The sequence below is a fragment of the Manis pentadactyla genome, chromosome 7 (assembly GCF_030020395.1).
Source record: "Manis pentadactyla isolate mManPen7 chromosome 7, mManPen7.hap1, whole genome shotgun sequence".
Lineage (NCBI taxonomy): Eukaryota > Metazoa > Chordata > Mammalia > Pholidota > Manidae > Manis > Manis pentadactyla.
The window spans coordinates 71,455,656-71,472,963 of NC_080025.1; the positions used below are offsets into that span (position 1 = coordinate 71,455,656).

Genomic DNA, 17,308 nt, shown 5'->3' on the forward strand with positions numbered 1-17,308 from the left:
GACCTCTAGTGGCTTGTGCTGGGTAGCTGTGAGCAGACAGGGTTTCTGCTTTCTGCCTGACTGCTATGGAGTTTATCTCTGCTGTTGCTGTGGGCGTGGCCTGGCTTGGGCAGCCGCTCCAAAGTGGTGGAGTCGCATTAGAGGGGGAGCGGCCGGGAGGCTGTTCATCTCCGTGAGGGGCCTCCATGCTCTTTTCCACCCAGGTGATTAGGGTGACCAGAGATCCCCGGATTCCCTACCTCTGGATTAAGTGTCCCACCCTGCCCCTTTAAGACTTCCAAAAAGCACCCGCCAAAACAAAACAACGACCACAAAAAAAAATAAATTTTTTTTAATTAAAAGAAAATAATAAATAAATTAAAAATGACCGCTCATTTTTCTTTATTCTCTGGCACCAACCTCAGGCATCTGCTCACCGGTCTTGCTGCCCTGTTTTCCTAGTATTGGGGTCCCTATCCTTTTAAGACTTCCAATAAGCACTCGCCAGAACAAAACAGGAAAAAAAAAGAAAAAAAATGGCCGCTCGCTTTTCTTATGTCCTCCGGCGCCAGGCCTCTGGTACCCACTCAACGTTCTTGCTGCCCTGTTTCCCTAGTATCCAGGGCCCCGTGCACGCACTGTGTCTGCGCTCTGGCCCGGATGGCTGGGGCTGGGTGCTCGGCAGTCCTGGGCTCCGTCTCCCTCCCGCTCTGCCTGCTCTTCTCCCGCCGAGAGCTGGGGGGAGGGGTGCTCTGGTCCCGCCGGGCCGGAGCTTGTATCTTACCCCCTTCGTGAGGCGCTGGGTTCTCTCAGGTGTGGACATGGTCTGGATGTTGTCCTGTGTCCTCTGGTCTTTATTCTAGGAAGAGTAGTCTTTGTTATATTTTCATAGATATATGTGGTTTTGGGAGGGGATTTCCACTGCTCTACTCACGCCGCCATCTTGGCTCCACCTCCTAATCTTTTAAAATATATTAACTGTTGAGGAAAAATATTTTATTTGAAGTTTGACATATCGTTCACTGGTCTTACAGTGAATTTAAGTAAAAATAAAATGAAAACTTTTCATTAGAGGACATTCATGGTATCATCTCAATTTGATAGTAGTATTTCTATCTATTTTTCTGTCTGAATGTAAGCTGGATGGTGATTTCTTCAAAATTTCTTATGTGCTTTGTTGCATTAGTAAATTTTTATAATTAATATGTCACTTTTACAAACATAATAGATGGACACTGGAAGCCAAATATGGCAAGATTTAAAAGTGGTTAACAATTTGGTGATGAAACTCTAAATGACAATTTCTTTTACAAATTTTACTCATTTTTAGCTAAAAAATTTTTTCTTAACATTTCCAGAAGAAGAGTCTTAAAAAATAGAGATGTTACTTATGACTTGAAAAAACAGAAATTTATGCTTATATTCTAAAACCTGGTCCAAGTAGAAAAGCTTTTTATGCCTTTCTATACTCCCACATCTTACATTCATTACATATTTTAATGTATAGTAAAAAGATATGAAACAAAGCAGTTCTACATTTCTACTGATTATTAAAATAAATAAAATTTCAGAAGTTAAAATATACTGTAATTGTTGATAGAAAAAGGTGAGACACCATTTTCTTCAAAAAGAATTTATTAGTCCTCCATAAGTGACTGGTACTCAGCTAGTGACTACTAGTAGCTACCATGTTTTGTCAAATCTAAGATGCCTGGGGCTTTAAGATACACTGTTATTTTATGCACTTTCAAAAAAAAAAGCAAAAGGAAAATACCAACAATTAAACTATAACACATTGTTTCCTCATCTCTTAGAAATGTTTATTTTAAAAGATGTTTGACTTTTAAAAAACTTTTATTATAATTCACATAACATAAAATTTGTCATTTTAAGGCATACAGTTCAGTAGTGTTTGGCATATTCACAATGTTGCACAAGCACATGTTGTGCACTATCTAATTCCAGAACCTTGCCATCACCAGTAGAGAAGTCTTGTACCTATTACAAGTCAGTCCCAGCCGCCCCCACCCCAACCCTTATCCCCAGGTCTTTTTGGATTTCTCTATTCTGGACATCTCATCTAATGAAATCATACAACACGTAGCCTTTTCTGTCGTCTTCGACTAAACATGTTTTCACAGTTCATCCATGTTTCAGTGTGTATTGGTGCTTCATTCCATTTTATGCCCGAATAATATTCTGTTGTGTGGATATACCACAGTTTGTCTATCCATTCATCAGCTGGACATTTGGCTTGTTTTCACATTTTATAAATAATGCTGCTATGAACATTCATGTATAAATTTTTGTGTGAACATGTATTTTTACTTTCCTTGGGTATATAACTAGGAATGGAATTGGCTGGATCATATGTTTAACCAATTCTTTTTCCAAGTGACTGTGCCATTTTACAATCCCACCAGAAATGTGTGAGGGTTTCAATTTTTCCACACCCTCACCAACATTTGGTGTTGTCTTTTTATTACGGCCATCCTAGTGGGTATGCAGAGTAATTTCATATTTTTTCATTTGCATTGCCCTCATGAGTAATAATGTTGAGCATCTTTTCATGTGCCTATTGGCCGTTTGTATATCACCTTCAGAGAAATATCTATTCAAATCCTTTGACCATTTAAAAATTACATTCTCTTTTTATTGTTGAGTTGTAACAGTTCTTTATGTATATTTTGGATAATAGACCCTTATCAGATATATGATTTGTGAGTATTTTCTCCCATTATAAGGGATGTCTTTCCACTTCCTTGATAATGTTTTTTCCCCAAAGGGGTGCTCCATTCCCGGGGATACGGCAATACCAGGTCGATGCATGGAGGGGACAAAGCAAGCTCCTATTCCATCTCCCTGCTCCAAAAATCCATTTACTATATGTATCAGATAGTAAACTGATTAAGAACAGATACTACCCTTGATCTTAGCCAGAAGGCCGAGAAGCAATTGCTAGTGTTCTTTGACTCACAGTTTTTAATTTTGATGAAGCCCTTTTTCTTTTAGTTGCTTGTACTTTTGGTGTCACATCCAAGAAACCATTGCCTAATCCAAAGTCATGCAGATTTATACCTATGTTCCTTTTAACATACAACTCTTGAATTTCTTTAAATTTACTCCTAGGTATTTCATTCTTTTAGATGCTATTGTTCTCTTTATTTTATTTTCTGATTGTTCATTGCTTTTATTTAGATGTTAAGCATAGATTTAAAAACTTTACTCTGTATTTATAAAAAGGAAAATAAAAGTGAATTGAGCTGTTAAGAATTCTTAACAGTTCTTCACATTAAAAATCCATCTCTTCTGAATCATTTTTTAAAATCAAAATTGTCAGTGGCTGTCTTTTCTGACAGTATCACCCTCTGTGCTAACCGTGAACTATTTCCTAAAACAAAACTCTGCTGTTGCCAGAATTCTTTTAATTTACCAACAACTACTCTGCACATTTTAATGTAAACACTTTCCTATTTACCTATCTTATAGTTTCATTCTCCTCCTCAATTAAATGCTTCTGGAAATTAAACAGCTTCTCTTGAAAGACAACAGGAATTCCATGACAAATCAATGTTTGACATCTTAACAGAAATCCTGCATTATGTATGGATCAGTCACACCAATTGCTTGTTACTTCAAAATTTCTTTATTCTGAGGAATTTCTGTCTTTGGTTAGACACTTGGCATGTGATATGCAATCCTTTTGTATGTCACCAAACTTGATCTACTTGGAGGATTTTTTCCTTTCTTAGAGATCTTTTTTTTCACAAGCACTTTGTGTTGTTTTACAAAAAAATACGAATTACAGTAGTTCCCATACTGTTTATTTCAGTAATGTGAAATTTATATCCTATGCTTTTCTATGAACAACTGTTAATTTTAAGGGAAAATTATACTGTATTGTTTTTGAAGCATTTTAAGCAGCATATAAACAGAAGTAACCAAACTGATATCCATATGAATACCTATGATCAAGTTCATGCATGTGTATGCAAAACATGTCATAAATCCCTCTTGACCAGCTACAACTACAATACACATTGGTTCCAAAAGTTTGAAATTTCACTGCACAAAATGGTGACCACCCCTTTTCTTGACCATTGATCACACAAAGTTAACATGGTCCTTACACAATAGCTTAGTGTAATATTTTCCCTGTATTTGTGTGTTTATGATAGTGGCTAGTGAATAGCTCTCTAGGCATTCCTTAAAATTAGGATACATATTTTGACCACCTCTTCTTTTACTCATTGACTCCTTCCTCCCCTCCCCAAACTTCTTTTCCTTACAGAATTGGTGATCTCACTATTCACTTACCAATTCTCAAACGTACTGTCATTCTTGGCTCCTCCCACCCAACATTTTGCCTTCATTAAGTCCTAGATTTAACTTTCTGAAGATTTCTGTATGTGTTCTCTTTATCCCTTCTGCAAACCTCGTTCAGGCAACTGCTGTAGCCTTTTTGTTTCCCTACATCCATTTTACTTTCTTCAAAGTCATGTTTCACAGAGCTAGCTAACCATGTTAATTAATTCCCTATGTAAAAGGTTTCAGTAGCTCCCTGCTGTGTAAGTATGACCAAGAACACAGTCTTCAAATTAATAAGACTTGTCAAGTACACAACACAAATGTATTTTGATTACATTTGCCCATTTCTCTAGTCTTATTTCTTGCCTTAGCTCCCTGTACCTTGGGTGCTAATTCTACCCCCTTGCCTTTGTTCATGCTGTTCCTCTGCAGAGCCTCTTCTGGTTTCTAACTCCTTAAGTGTGCATTTCTGCTGCGATTGGGTTTGGTGGTCATTTTCTCCCTGAAACTTCTCTAATTGCCCCCCAAACTATACATTCTGATTTGGTGTGGATATTCTTTGAGCCTCTATAATATCCTCTACTTACTATTCTCACTACACTTACTGCATTTTATCATAATTTCCAGTTTGTGTCTTATTTCCATCATATATTAAGTTTCCCACGGGCAAGAACTGGTTTTAAAATTTATCTTTTTATCACAATGCCTGGCACATAGAGGACACCCAGTAAATTGTGCTGAATGACTTACTAACATTTGTAGGAGAACCACCTGAAAACTTACAGTGTCCAGACTCTATATCAATACATTTAAAACAAAACTGAAAACTGATCTTTTTGCCATAAAACAAAATTCCATTTTCCGCTTCTGGTGACTAAGTTGTTTCTATTAGGTAGGACCTACCACCCCTAGAAAGTTTTGTTCATCTAGACAAGTTCTCCCTGACCCATATCAATAAATTGCTTTAAAAAGATGATTATTTACTTAAATTTTAACATACTTATTTTTTAATCTATTATAATTTTACATGTTTATGTATATATGTAGTATTTTCTTTAGTTGACATTATATACATTAGTTGACATTACAACAATATTCAAGAATACTTTGGAATAATCACCTGTCATCCTTTACCTTAACAGTTTTTTTGTTTATTTTCTTTTATAAGCATAGTTGCATAGCTAACAATCACAGTGAACATAACCATTTCAGATCCTTCTGCACCATTTTTCCTTTTATTTTTAAATTAAGGCTTGCATTGAAGCCTCTTTTGGCTTCTTCGAGAGTACACCATCCTGCATGTTCCACAGTATTTTCCGAGGCTGACTGTGTCTTTGAAGGCTGGCTTCTCTAGGTGGATCCCGCCATGCTTTCCTGGCTGTGCCCCACTCAGCTCGTTGTATGGTTCATTGCCTTTGGGAACAGTTGAGAACTCTGTGTCCCTTGTCTTCTTCCCCCACTCCAGCTTATTTTGGGTAATTTCAAACCCACAGAAAAGTTGAAGGAACAGAAGCATGAGCACCTGCACACGCCTTATCTCAGTTTGCCACCACTGACATCGTGTTGCAGCTGCTTCGCCTTGCTCATCTGGGCATGTTCCCTCCTCTTACTCCCATGTCCACATGTTCTGTTTTCTCAGCCATTTAAAACTGTATGGCAGGTATCATGACCTTTCACCTCTAAATACACCAGCGTGTATCTCCTAGTGATAAGGGTGTTTTCTTACAAAACCACATCATTATGACCCTCAGGAAATTTAACGTCAATACAGTATTACCTGATAATTTGTTAATATTCTGATGTCTCCACTTGTCCAGTAATATCCTTAAAGCTTTTTCTTCTTTCTTTAGGTCCAGGACCCAATCAAGGATCACATGTTGCATTTACTTTTCAGTCACTTTGGTGTCCTTTCATCTAGCAGAGTACCCCCCAACTTTTCTTTTTCTCTTACTTTTAACATATATTGGAAGAGCCCAAGCCATTTGTTTTGTTTAATGGCCAAAAATTTAATGAACAATTAGAAAATCTAATGTCAGGGTAAACATTTTTGGCAAGAATACATTATAAAAGATCTTTCGCAGTGCATCTCATCAGGAGGTCACTGTTATTTATGAACATTGACACACCTTTAAAGATGGCTTCTGTGTCCTTTTGACACTCCAGTAGTCTGTCAAAGCTTCCTCACTTTGTGGTAAAATAAGATGTTCTGTGTTACTTTGGTATATTTCATGATCACACATGGATCAGCTATTTCTTCAAGAAGTCCTGTTTCCTTATACTTGAAAATGTTAGAGACCATAATCTGGGCTTTAGGGGTAACTGTTGCTACTGAATTGGTCTGTTTCCAATCCTCTTCAATGGACAGAATTAGGAATGTACTTTAAAGAAAAAAAAAACTTACTTTATAATTCAAAGATAAGATTCAAGATTTCTATGTACCTGATTTTATATTTTTATCTTTCTTATGATGATAATATTGGTTTCTAATTTATATGACCATAATTGCTTGCTTTTTCCTACTATACATTAATTTCAAATAACAGTATCTATTTTATTGTTAAAACATGGTAACTTACAGCTTAAGATTTCTTTGTAATTATCTAAGGAATATATCAGAGTCAGATTACTGTGCTTAAAGGTCATCTCAACTCTGTTCACATCCACTTTCATAGGTAACCATTATTAGTTTAATAGTTTAATTTCCATTGATAATTTAAATATAATATAAAAATTCATGTCCCCTTTAGATAAAAGGTAACATACTATACACTATTTTGTACTTTGCTTTTTCACTTAACCGTATAGCTTAGAAATCACTCACAGCATTGCATAGAGATCTAGTTCTCTTTTACAGTTGCATAGTGCTCCGTTGTGTAACTGTCTCACACATTTAGATTGTTTGGTCTTTTGTAATTACTGTATGACAATCTTTATTTAAAAGTGGTAAATCACTATGTGATATATATACTTGCACAATAAAAAATTATTTACCACAATAAAGCCATAAATCTCTTTAAAATGTTAAGGGACAAAAATGAAGTAGAAATTTAGAGAGGCTATCCAAACCAGTTGAGTTTCTGGAGCACTTAACAAGAACCCCAGAAAGCAGATTTGGGTTTCTATGCTTAAATATTAAAAGGATGCTTGCAATATCTTTATCTTTTGATCCTAACATAGCATGATAAACATTTTAAATCTGAATGTAACAATCACTTTTCTCAGCACTGTTGTATTTCCTGTATTTTACTAGTCAGCAAGTTATGAAGTTAAAATAGCTAGTCATCTTTTGGTATCTGTTCCCATTTTACAAAGGAAAGAATAGGCTCCGAGAAGATTCCTTTCCCAAAGCACACAGCTAACGAAGACATAGGCACCCTCTTTCATCTCAGTGCAGTGCTTCCTGAATTATCATTACTTAATTGCAGAATTATTTAATAAGTGTCTTCTGTGTGCTAGGCACTGGGAATATGATAATGAACACAACAAATTCCATGTCCTTTCTCAAAGATAATAAAGGAGAAAACCACACAATTATCATACAGCACAAGGTGAGCTAAAGTCAAAGGACTGTGGCAACAATAGTGAGGGGCTGTTTGAAACAATATATTAATATTCAGAAACATCTGATAGGTGGTTCAGCTTATATTTCTATAATTGTGTGAGCAGAACCTAAGCTTCCTCTCCATCTTCTTTGGAACCTGCACCCTAAGCTCTGGAGAGAACTTGTTTACTCCAGCTGTGGAAGCAGATCTGCCATTTCTCCTTCAATGGCCCACTGAAGTCCAGCATATGTAAAAAGTTCCTGATGCATCGTAGATGCTAAATAAGTGTGTATTCAGTAAGTTAATAAAGGTGCCCCAAATCAAGCTTTCCTACTAAATTGAAGCAGTTCTGCTTCTGTTGCCTTACTTTACCTATGGGTGGATTTCCTGATACTTAATGTGGCCTGGGCACTGTTACTGTTAGTTTTTATTATCCTTTACTGTCTGAATATGAACATATTCTCCAAAAAAGGTAAACTTTTTATGTTTGCTTTACAACGTGGTATCTCAAATTTCCATATTTGGAACTTTTATGAGAAGCACAAATAAGCCTCTGATGTTGTTTTCCTTCCTACATATACAACAGTAATAGTATATTACACAGCAGGAATAGTATACAGTGTAACAGTATAACTTCTTTCAGAAACAATTACAATGTGTGTGGGGCAGAAGGGGGCCTTCCTACCACACACCAAGTAATTCTCAAACACCAGAAGGGTGTCTAAGAACTCAGTTCTGACACTATCTGCCCAGAGACGGCACCAGATTTCCCAAGTTAAGGAAGGGCTCTATTCTACAAGACTGCCCTCCTCCATCCCCTACTCCAGAAGCCAGTTGCAAGCCCCAGGCTTCTGACCTACCGGCTACAGATTGGAGGTTCCCACAACCTCCCCCTCAGGTTTGATTAATTTGCTAGAGCATCTCAGAGAACTCAGGAAAACACTTACCTTTACTAGTTAAGTAAAGGATACAAGTTAACAGCCAGATGAAGAGATACACAGGGCAAGGTCCCAAATGAAGGAGCTTCTATCTTTGTGGAGCTTTGGGCCTGGCTTGGTGGCACACGGGAGCGTTCTGGTTCCCCAAGCACAGAAGCTCTTTCTGAGCAGCAGGATATCCAAGAGAGCGATAAGCCCTTCTCAGGGGTTTTTGTGAGGGCTTCATTGCAGTCATAATTGACTAAATTTTTGGCCATTGGCTGATTCAACCTCCAGCCCTGCCCTTGGGTGGGGGTCCAAGTCTCTCACTAACATGACAAGACACACATTTTACCTTTGAGACTCTGCAGTGCCTTTAGGAACTGTGGATTAAGACCAGATATACCTGGGAAATACATATTTGGTCACCGAAGTGACCAAATATGTATTTTTTATGACTCATTATATCACAACCTCTGTTTAAGGGTGCCATTGAAATTATGGAAGATGCAACATGTTGACATAGAGATCTTTGACTTTGTATTTAGGTATGTTTGCAATATGTTGTAAAGTGTTTAGTGAAAGTTTTTAATGGTTTTAGGATTTTTTGGTGTCATTCTTCAGTAGCAATTAAATATTTATTATTTTATCTTAATTTTCAGGTAAAGAAGATACTCCCTCATTACTTGGTCTCTGTGGGTCTCTAACATCAGTGGCAAGTTACAAATCTCTAACAAGCCTAAAATCTAATGACTACCTTGCAAGTCCTACAACAGAGATGACAAGTCCAGGCCTAACTCCATCCTGAAAAATTTTATGTAAAAGCCAGAAGTTTTTTATGTTGCAAATGTCCTACTTAAATAGTTTGCTGGCAGAACCTTTGGAATTTCTTATTGTTCTGGCACATGTCTGGAATTCTATTGCTTATATATTAGAGAATTCAATTCACTCCATATAAGCCTGGTGAGTGAAAAAAAAAAAAAATGATCCTGCCATTTTCATTTAAAAATTCTTAAATTTGTCACTGAGAAAGTTAAAAAAATGAATAGGCTGGAAAAAAATACTTTCATAGATTCTCTATATTAATAATCCATTGCAAATTGTACATATTAGCTGATTTTCATATATTTGAATGTATTATAATTGCCAGAGACTGGGTTCAAGCTTTTATTCTAGAGCATAAGAATTTTCTTCTTCTCGTTTAGTCAAGGATTAAATTTTCTAACAATGACTTGATTTCATTTTTCATTAATTTCCTCCTAGGTTCTAATATTTAAATGTCTTTTTAATATGAGGTGGTTTTCAGCAGCAGTTTCACAGGGGCTTATTCTGCTTTTCTTTAACAGTTATCATTTGGTTCAGCCTAACATTCCACTTAACATTTTATCAATTTTATAGGAATATTCTTTTAGGCAGTTACTTAATTTGTTAGGGCCACAAGGAAAGTACTTTACATCTTTTAGGTAAAATGAATAAATTTCTTATCTTTGTTTTCCCAAAATTTTCTTACAAGTTTATCAATTTAAAAATATCAAATATGCCTCAAAAGTAGGAAAACATTTAAAAATGTAGAAAAGATGCTAAAAAGTTATTTTATCAGGAAAGATTTCAACTTTAGGATTTCAGAAGCTTTTAAATAAGAAACAGTAGTGTAATACCATACTTCATATACCTGACATGCAGTGTTTTTTCCTTGTGTACAACAATGAATTATGTAATTTTTTTATAGCTTCTATCATTAATTATGCCATAAACTCTCTTAAAAATGGATGTTAAAAATCACTACACTTCTACAGGCAAAAAAAGTTAGTTTTCTTTTTCAAAAAGCTATGAGCTATATTTGAAATCTTTTTGCAATTTTTGGAACAACTGTATCTTCTGTCCCTAAAAATTCCAACCTACTGAAAGAGAAAGTGTGTGAAATATATTTTCTATACTAAGTAATATAAGGAAAACATCATCAGTTGTGCCAAAGAAGTTTTATACATTGTTTACATGAGGAGGCTACAATACTTACTGGGGACTTCATATGCTATTTTTGTTTATTAATAAAACACTACATTCAAACTTAGTAGCTTTGACATAAAGGGATAACGTTCCTGCTAAAACCATTTATTGAAAGGAGGCAAGAACACTGAACTTACCCACGTTCACTCCTTGTTTCAGAAGTGTAGGAGGAGTGCAGTGGTTCTCTGCAGCACTTAGAGCTTTACTCTCATAATTTGAAATTTTAAGATAATAAATAGTAACAAGGCTAGTTCTATATGTAAGACAGTTCAAAATGTCATTTCAAAGACAAAGGAGGCCTGGAAGCCCTTAAAATAAGTTATCTTAGGTGTACCAGAACATACGCAGAACTTAATTCTTTTGCTTTAGCACTTGTGGAAATGCAAATATTCTTGAGAAATGGTACCTTTAATCTACTCTTAATTGTGTATACCTTATTGTGAGTGAGGTATCCAAAGCAATTTTTAATCAGCATGGGGGATGAAAGGTAGGTATAAAATGAGGACAATGGAAACCTTGGGAGGAGGGAGTGGGAAATGATTAAAAGAGGGGAACTTCAAAAATTTGCTGCTTTCCAAGAATGATCTGAGTTTAAATGCTTTATCATTCATGGTCTGCTCTCTACTAAGTACATTTATTATCCTTCTGTAATTAAAAAAAAATCATTGTTAGATTTTTTCCATACATTTTTTATAATATAGAAATTCAAGATTCCATAATTGGTAAAATGTTACAGATGTGACTGATTATACAGTACCGTGTGCATATGAACATGCTGCTAAATGTAGAGTTAAACATGACTTCTGAGGATCATGACTTTTCCTCCTTTCTTGGAGCTCCTGGTATAAAATGTGTCTGCTAATGTGAATTCAGGTTTCTAAATAGTTCATTTCATACTACTTATAGAGATTATTGGTTTATGCTTGCATGAGAAAACAATGTATGTTTCAATCTTTAATTTTAGGTGGTAGTGTTTATTGTTCTACACCCTCCCCAAAACAGAATGCTGAATTATATGCTAATATTTCCATGTGTATTTTGTTGCCTTGAATACCTGTTGCATGTGTATTAAACATTTTGTACCATGCATTAATAGTCTTATTTCCTTGCCAAAAAGTTGATTCAAGTTGTACACTGAACTTTTGTTTCAACACATGTGGTAAATGTATATTACTTAACACCTAAAACACTAATATGGAAAGTTTGGGAGAAATCCTTATTTCAACTTACATAAAATTGCTTTTTATTTAAAAAAAATAACATGATTTGCTTAAGAATATATAACATCTATTGAAGTGGTAAAGTACAGTAGTGGTTCTGGCAGCTACTTATTTAATTATATAATAGCCATGTTTGTTTTCTCACCTGTAAAATGGAAACATCACGATCTTCCCAGCACCTGTGTGGGCCACATCAGGATGATGTCAGCATTAAATGAAATATGTGTAAGTTCTTAAGAGGTAAATGCCAAACACAAGCTACTATTACAATTGACAGAAACCTTAAGAATGCAAGTAAACTGAGTCAGTTTTTATTTAAGTCATCTTTATTAGATGTACATACATGATTTCAAGTGGTTAAAATACATCTCAAATTTACAGCTTGCAGAAATTCTTTGTTAAAGTTCCTATCATTAGTTTTGATAAACGAAATCTTATTGGATTATCTCTGAAATGTCACATGACTGCTTTGAACAACAGGGCTCTTAAATTTTTTTTAGTTAGTTCACTTTGCTCTTCTGTAAGCAAAGCAGCTTCTATTTAGCTTTAGCATTTGTTCTTTTTAAATTATAGAAAGGGGGAGATGAAATTATATCAGTGCCATTATGGTACCTTTTAAAAGTATACTTTAGTCCAAACCAAAACTTTTAGATAGTTTTAAATAGGTCACCTTATTGTAAGTTCCATTTTCTATTCTGCCAATTATATTTCAAAAAACCTACTAAAAAGTTTCACTATATAACACTCGGCCTTACTAGATAGACACATTCTGGTGCTTTTGTTCTATGCTGTGCTAAACTATCCTATCTTGTTTTCTTTCAGTAAAAAAAAAAAAAAAATACTGGTCTTGAAAAACTGACCAGCCACCCCAACTCTAGAGCTTTGTCAGAAATACTCTTTGGAGTCCTGTTGCCTTCTTGTCCCTCCTTCAGTGCACAAGGCCCCTGACTACATTTCCAATCTGATCTCCTACCACATAGCCATGTATACAGCCTTTGCTCAGGCCATAAGGTCTAAATTCCCCCACCTGGTTGAGACTCCTACCTCCAGGTATGTTTAACTGGGTCACCTGTCCTAATAGTAGTGGTGTTTCCTGTTCCCTCCCTCTCTGCCCCAGGCTGAGTGGGGAAATCCTCCCCATTCCCCTTACTACCTTTGTATACCTCTGTCAATCACAGGTCTGAAGGCTCCTTGTGGCCAGTGACAGTAACTGAAATGTTTTATCATTTCCAGTGCTTTGTATACTACCTATTACATAAAAGGTCTGAATAAGTGTTGCATGATAGATTAAAATATGAGAGCATAATTTATTTTAAAAGTTTATTTTGGAAAATATTTCAAAAGTGAACTTCAAAATTAAACTTTTCCACATCCCTGGAATTTGTGCCCTAGGAAAAGGGAGGGAAAGATTTAAACAAGTCATTGGTTAAATAAGTATAGTAAATAGTTTTCCTAGAAATAACTCCATATCTATTTTTTTTAAGTCAAATGTGTATTACATGAAAGGTAGCAAACACATAATACTTGGGCTAGACATTTCTTTAAAAATTTACACATAAAAAATTGCATGTTAGAAAATTTAACAGTAATTGAAACTGTTTCCTTTCAGAAATATTACCAAGGATACAATTTCTAGCCCAAACCGTTTTCAATTGCTACTAATTTTTTTAACAAAAATAATACTTCTTTACCGCTTAAGTATAGAGAAAGCTTTAATTCAGTATTCTTTTCACCCAAATCTCATATAATATATGTTAGGAAAAATACCAGAGAGTTAGATTTATTTAAATTATTTTAGTCACAAATAATATAATAAGAGTTTTCTACAAGTGCAGTCAGTTTTGGGGAGAGGAGGCTTTCCTGCCTGGTAGTTTACAAGTAATATTAAGCTAAAATATGTGACTGACTTTTTTTGAGAGCATAGTATAAATTTTTTTGCCTTTTTCTACCAGTTTTACCAAAAAGAAACATAGCAGAACCAAGGTAAATTTAAATTTAGTATCATTAAACAGCAGTGCTCAAGATAAACTTTCACATATGTATATATACATATTTAGCTTGAAGCACAGTGGTAATTTTAAAGCAAGACATTTTAATGAATAAAAAAAAAATTTATGTTTTTATAGATATTTATGTTGCTAATTTAAGATAAACACAGGTTACATACAAATCCTTTATAGTTTTTTTCTAATGAAACATACAAACTCTTCTACTTTAATACAAAATACATTAATTCCTCTTCCAACACCTACAGATTTATAACCTAAATATATTACTCTATTTTAGGGGAAAAAAATGTTTCACATTTTCATAAAATACACATGGATTGCAATAAAGTGCTTTTTAAAATAGGTTATATACATCCTGAGAAAATCAAATATAAAAAAAAAACCACTTCTTGTTCTGCATCATATCCTTTTTGTTTCATTCCTTCAGTCATAAGCTACATTACTTAGGCCATTAGCTTATAGTGACTGAAAGCTATTTCTTCAAGGAAACTGCTGCCTCTTTAGTCTTTTGGTTAGTCTCTTCAGAACGTCCTGATGTAAAACAAGGAACATTTGGAAATATTTTGTGACTGATACTGTATTCTAGAGAACTCCACAAAGTGGTACTTGGATTACAAGATGGCTGAAACTGGAGGCCCTTCCTACAGTAAAACATTATTTTTACTAGTCTAAATACAATGTGGTTTTCCACTGTACAACCAAGTTTGAATAAAGTGAACATTTAATACAGTCAGTAAGAACTCCTTCTCTTGCAGAAACAGATAACACAGTATTTTAGTCATCAAAACCTGCAGTATCAACATTACACAAAGGATTATACTTTGGTTCATAAGGATAAAACAGCCATACCTTTGACTGAAGAAATCCTAATACACGTGGAGCCTTAAAATAGTAATGGGGGTGCTTAACAAAAAATCGTAACACATTTGGTTTAAAGACAACAACTGATAGGTAATATTTGGTAAATGTGAATAGTTATTTAAAGACTTGCTTTCTGTATCTACTCTGCTGAAATATTTAAATATGTATATGATTTAAATGTGTATAAAAGGTTTCGCCATTTTTCTTCTGGACTCTGCACATCAACCAGCACACAATTCAGAATGTCCTGATGTATCTGACACACTCCCAACAAGACTAAGTTACACCAAAACCTATTATATTACCTACAGATTACTGCTTGTAGAGGTAAGGAATAATTTTTCTTTACAAGAATGCTCGGGGTTGTGACTTCTGGAATATCTTTTTCAGTATCTCAAAAATTAGGATAACATTTATTTTAAAATTAGGATTATGATTTAAAGGCAAAGTAGAAATTACTATTCATTTAAATTATAGAAAAGAAAAGATATAAAATCATTGTAACATAATGGTGAAAAAGGTTCTTGCCTGTGAGTCTCCATCTTACTATCTGACTTTTGGTTGTTGTTTCAAGTTGAAAGAGCATCACTAGTGTTCCTGTCTTTGAGCATTTTGTTTTTGGAAAAAAGCCTTTCCAAACTCATATGTGCTGATCATAATGGCACAAGCAGGAGCAATTTTAATTAAACGGGGTATGAAGCCTGAAAAGAGAATAGAAAAAAATTAGAGCAAACTTTACCTTATTTTTAAAAATGTAATTTATTTGGTGTCATTCTGATAACAATCAAATGAAATGATGTATCAGTGCTATGTCAAAGGACATGCCCAACTGCTCTAATCCCAACCTCCTCACTTAAATTCCACTTACTTTATATGGAAATTTCATATTATTGGTAGTAAATATTTTCAATTTATAAAATATTACAACCTATAAAATTATTAAACTGAAAGCAAAAAATTTTTAAACTGAAAGCAAAGATGTTTAGGAGGCAATCATGAATGTGGAATGTTTTCAGAATTTTCCTGTTGAAAGTTAATTTAAGGTGATAGATATAAAAATAAAAGTAATCATTTTATTCAGTATGTTGAAGCAAACATTTTTACCTGTAAATAATCCAGGAAATCCATTCTTAGCAACAATGTTCTTCATTATAGTCCAGGTTGACATATGCAAAGGCACAGAAACTAAATGTTAAAATAAATGATGCTATTAATAAATTAATAATTTCTAATACAGATAATACACATAAAATACTGTTTATGGCTTTTGGGGTATATATCATTTCATTATAATAAGAACAGAACTATTAACCTACAGAGCTATTTTAAATCTTATTTTTAATAGTTGGTTTAAAAAGAATTAGAAAAAGGCTCTAAGTTTAAAGTTGTATAGACTGAATGCAATCAAGGAAGAATACAAAAAAGGCTTCTTCTGAATAGATAATACTTGTTTCCTAAGTGTGGTGGTGAGTATCCAATATACTTTTCTCTATGCTTTAAAAATGTTTCATAATGAAATTTTTTAAAAATGTATAGAAATCTTCATGGGGTTCCCAGTGCCAAAGAGAAACCCTGATAATTTTCATTAAATTTTTATTGCACACATTAAAAATTTAAATAAAAATTTTTTTCTCTAAAAAGAGATTCTGAAGGAAGTAGTTCTTCTCCCTAGGAAGTTCCTAGTTTATTAAAACCTTTCTAAATAGATGTGCCAGTCTTACCAAGTTCTGTCCCCTCCAAAGGGCAGATTTATCCTTTAACTAATAGTAATATCTTACTTATTTACAACCACTCAAATAATCTGAAACAGTAAAAAACTAATTTAAGAACACACCAAAAACAGGTGTCACTGATATTCAAACATAAAGCTGCTCATAAACAAAATTCACATACCTTCATTTTACACAATGATTCTAAGCAGCTGGCTTAGTCTACAAAGCACTAGATGCAATAAGTTAAAAAAAAAGTCTGCTAAGAACTAGGCATACTACCACGTGAACACTGACAGCTGCAGCATGCTATAGATTTCAAAGTCTTGAGACTAGCTGGATGGTGGCAAACACTCCTAAACTGCCCTCACTGGTTTCTGAGAGCTACATGATAAACTCTACAATAATCAGTGTGTGCACTGATGGCAACTCTTTGAGTTATTATGAAAGATTAAAGTATGTACTATGAAGCATGCCTAGGAAAAAAGAAAGAGAAGGATATCTTTCAAAAATTGCTTTTAAGGTTTTACTTAATGAAGCAGGGCTCATTACCTCAAATTTCATTTATATAAAATACCAGATTCTCCAACTATAAAGATAAATGAGGCTTATTGTTTATCTAAGAACCTATACATATAGGTTAAATATATATACCATAATAACTATAGGAACCCAACAGAGTACACTAATTCTAAAACCAAGAACAAAGTATTTATGAATGAAAGTTAACTTTCTAAGAAAGTCAGTAACAAAACT

The 17,308-nt window shown here is 34.4% G+C and overlaps 2 protein-coding genes and 1 pseudogene across 12 annotated transcripts in view; 1 reads left to right on the forward strand and 2 right to left on the reverse strand.

Annotated features, from left to right (window-relative positions):
- The window catches only part of RUNDC3B (RUN domain containing 3B), a 158,341-nt gene extending 146,320 nt beyond the window's left edge, over positions 1-12,021 (forward strand). For 2 of the 5 annotated variants that reach the window (XM_036911848.2, XM_036911847.2), the window contains exon 11: positions 9,409-12,017. In XM_036911848.2, the coding sequence (XP_036767743.2) occupies positions 9,409-9,554 (146 nt within the window). In that variant the 3' untranslated portion in view covers positions 9,555-12,017. Of the gene's footprint in view, positions 1-9,408 lie in introns of all 5 variants that reach the window. The other 3 variants (XM_036911846.2, XM_036911849.2, XM_057504471.1) reach the window with 3 other exon arrangements.
- LOC118925729 (U2 spliceosomal RNA) lies at positions 2,762-2,935 on the reverse strand (annotated as a pseudogene).
- Positions 12,022-12,259: 238 nt separating the features above from the next.
- The window catches only part of SLC25A40 (solute carrier family 25 member 40), a 46,465-nt gene continuing 41,416 nt past the window's right edge, over positions 12,260-17,308 (reverse strand). For all 7 annotated transcript variants that reach the window (XM_036911821.2, XM_036911826.2, XM_036911822.2 and 4 more), the window contains 2 exons: positions 15,948-16,028; positions 12,260-15,544 (listed from right to left, as the gene is read on the reverse strand). In XM_036911821.2, the coding sequence (XP_036767716.1) occupies positions 15,432-15,544; positions 15,948-16,028 (194 nt within the window). In that variant the 3' untranslated portion in view covers positions 12,260-15,431. The remainder of the gene's footprint in view (positions 15,545-15,947; positions 16,029-17,308) is intronic.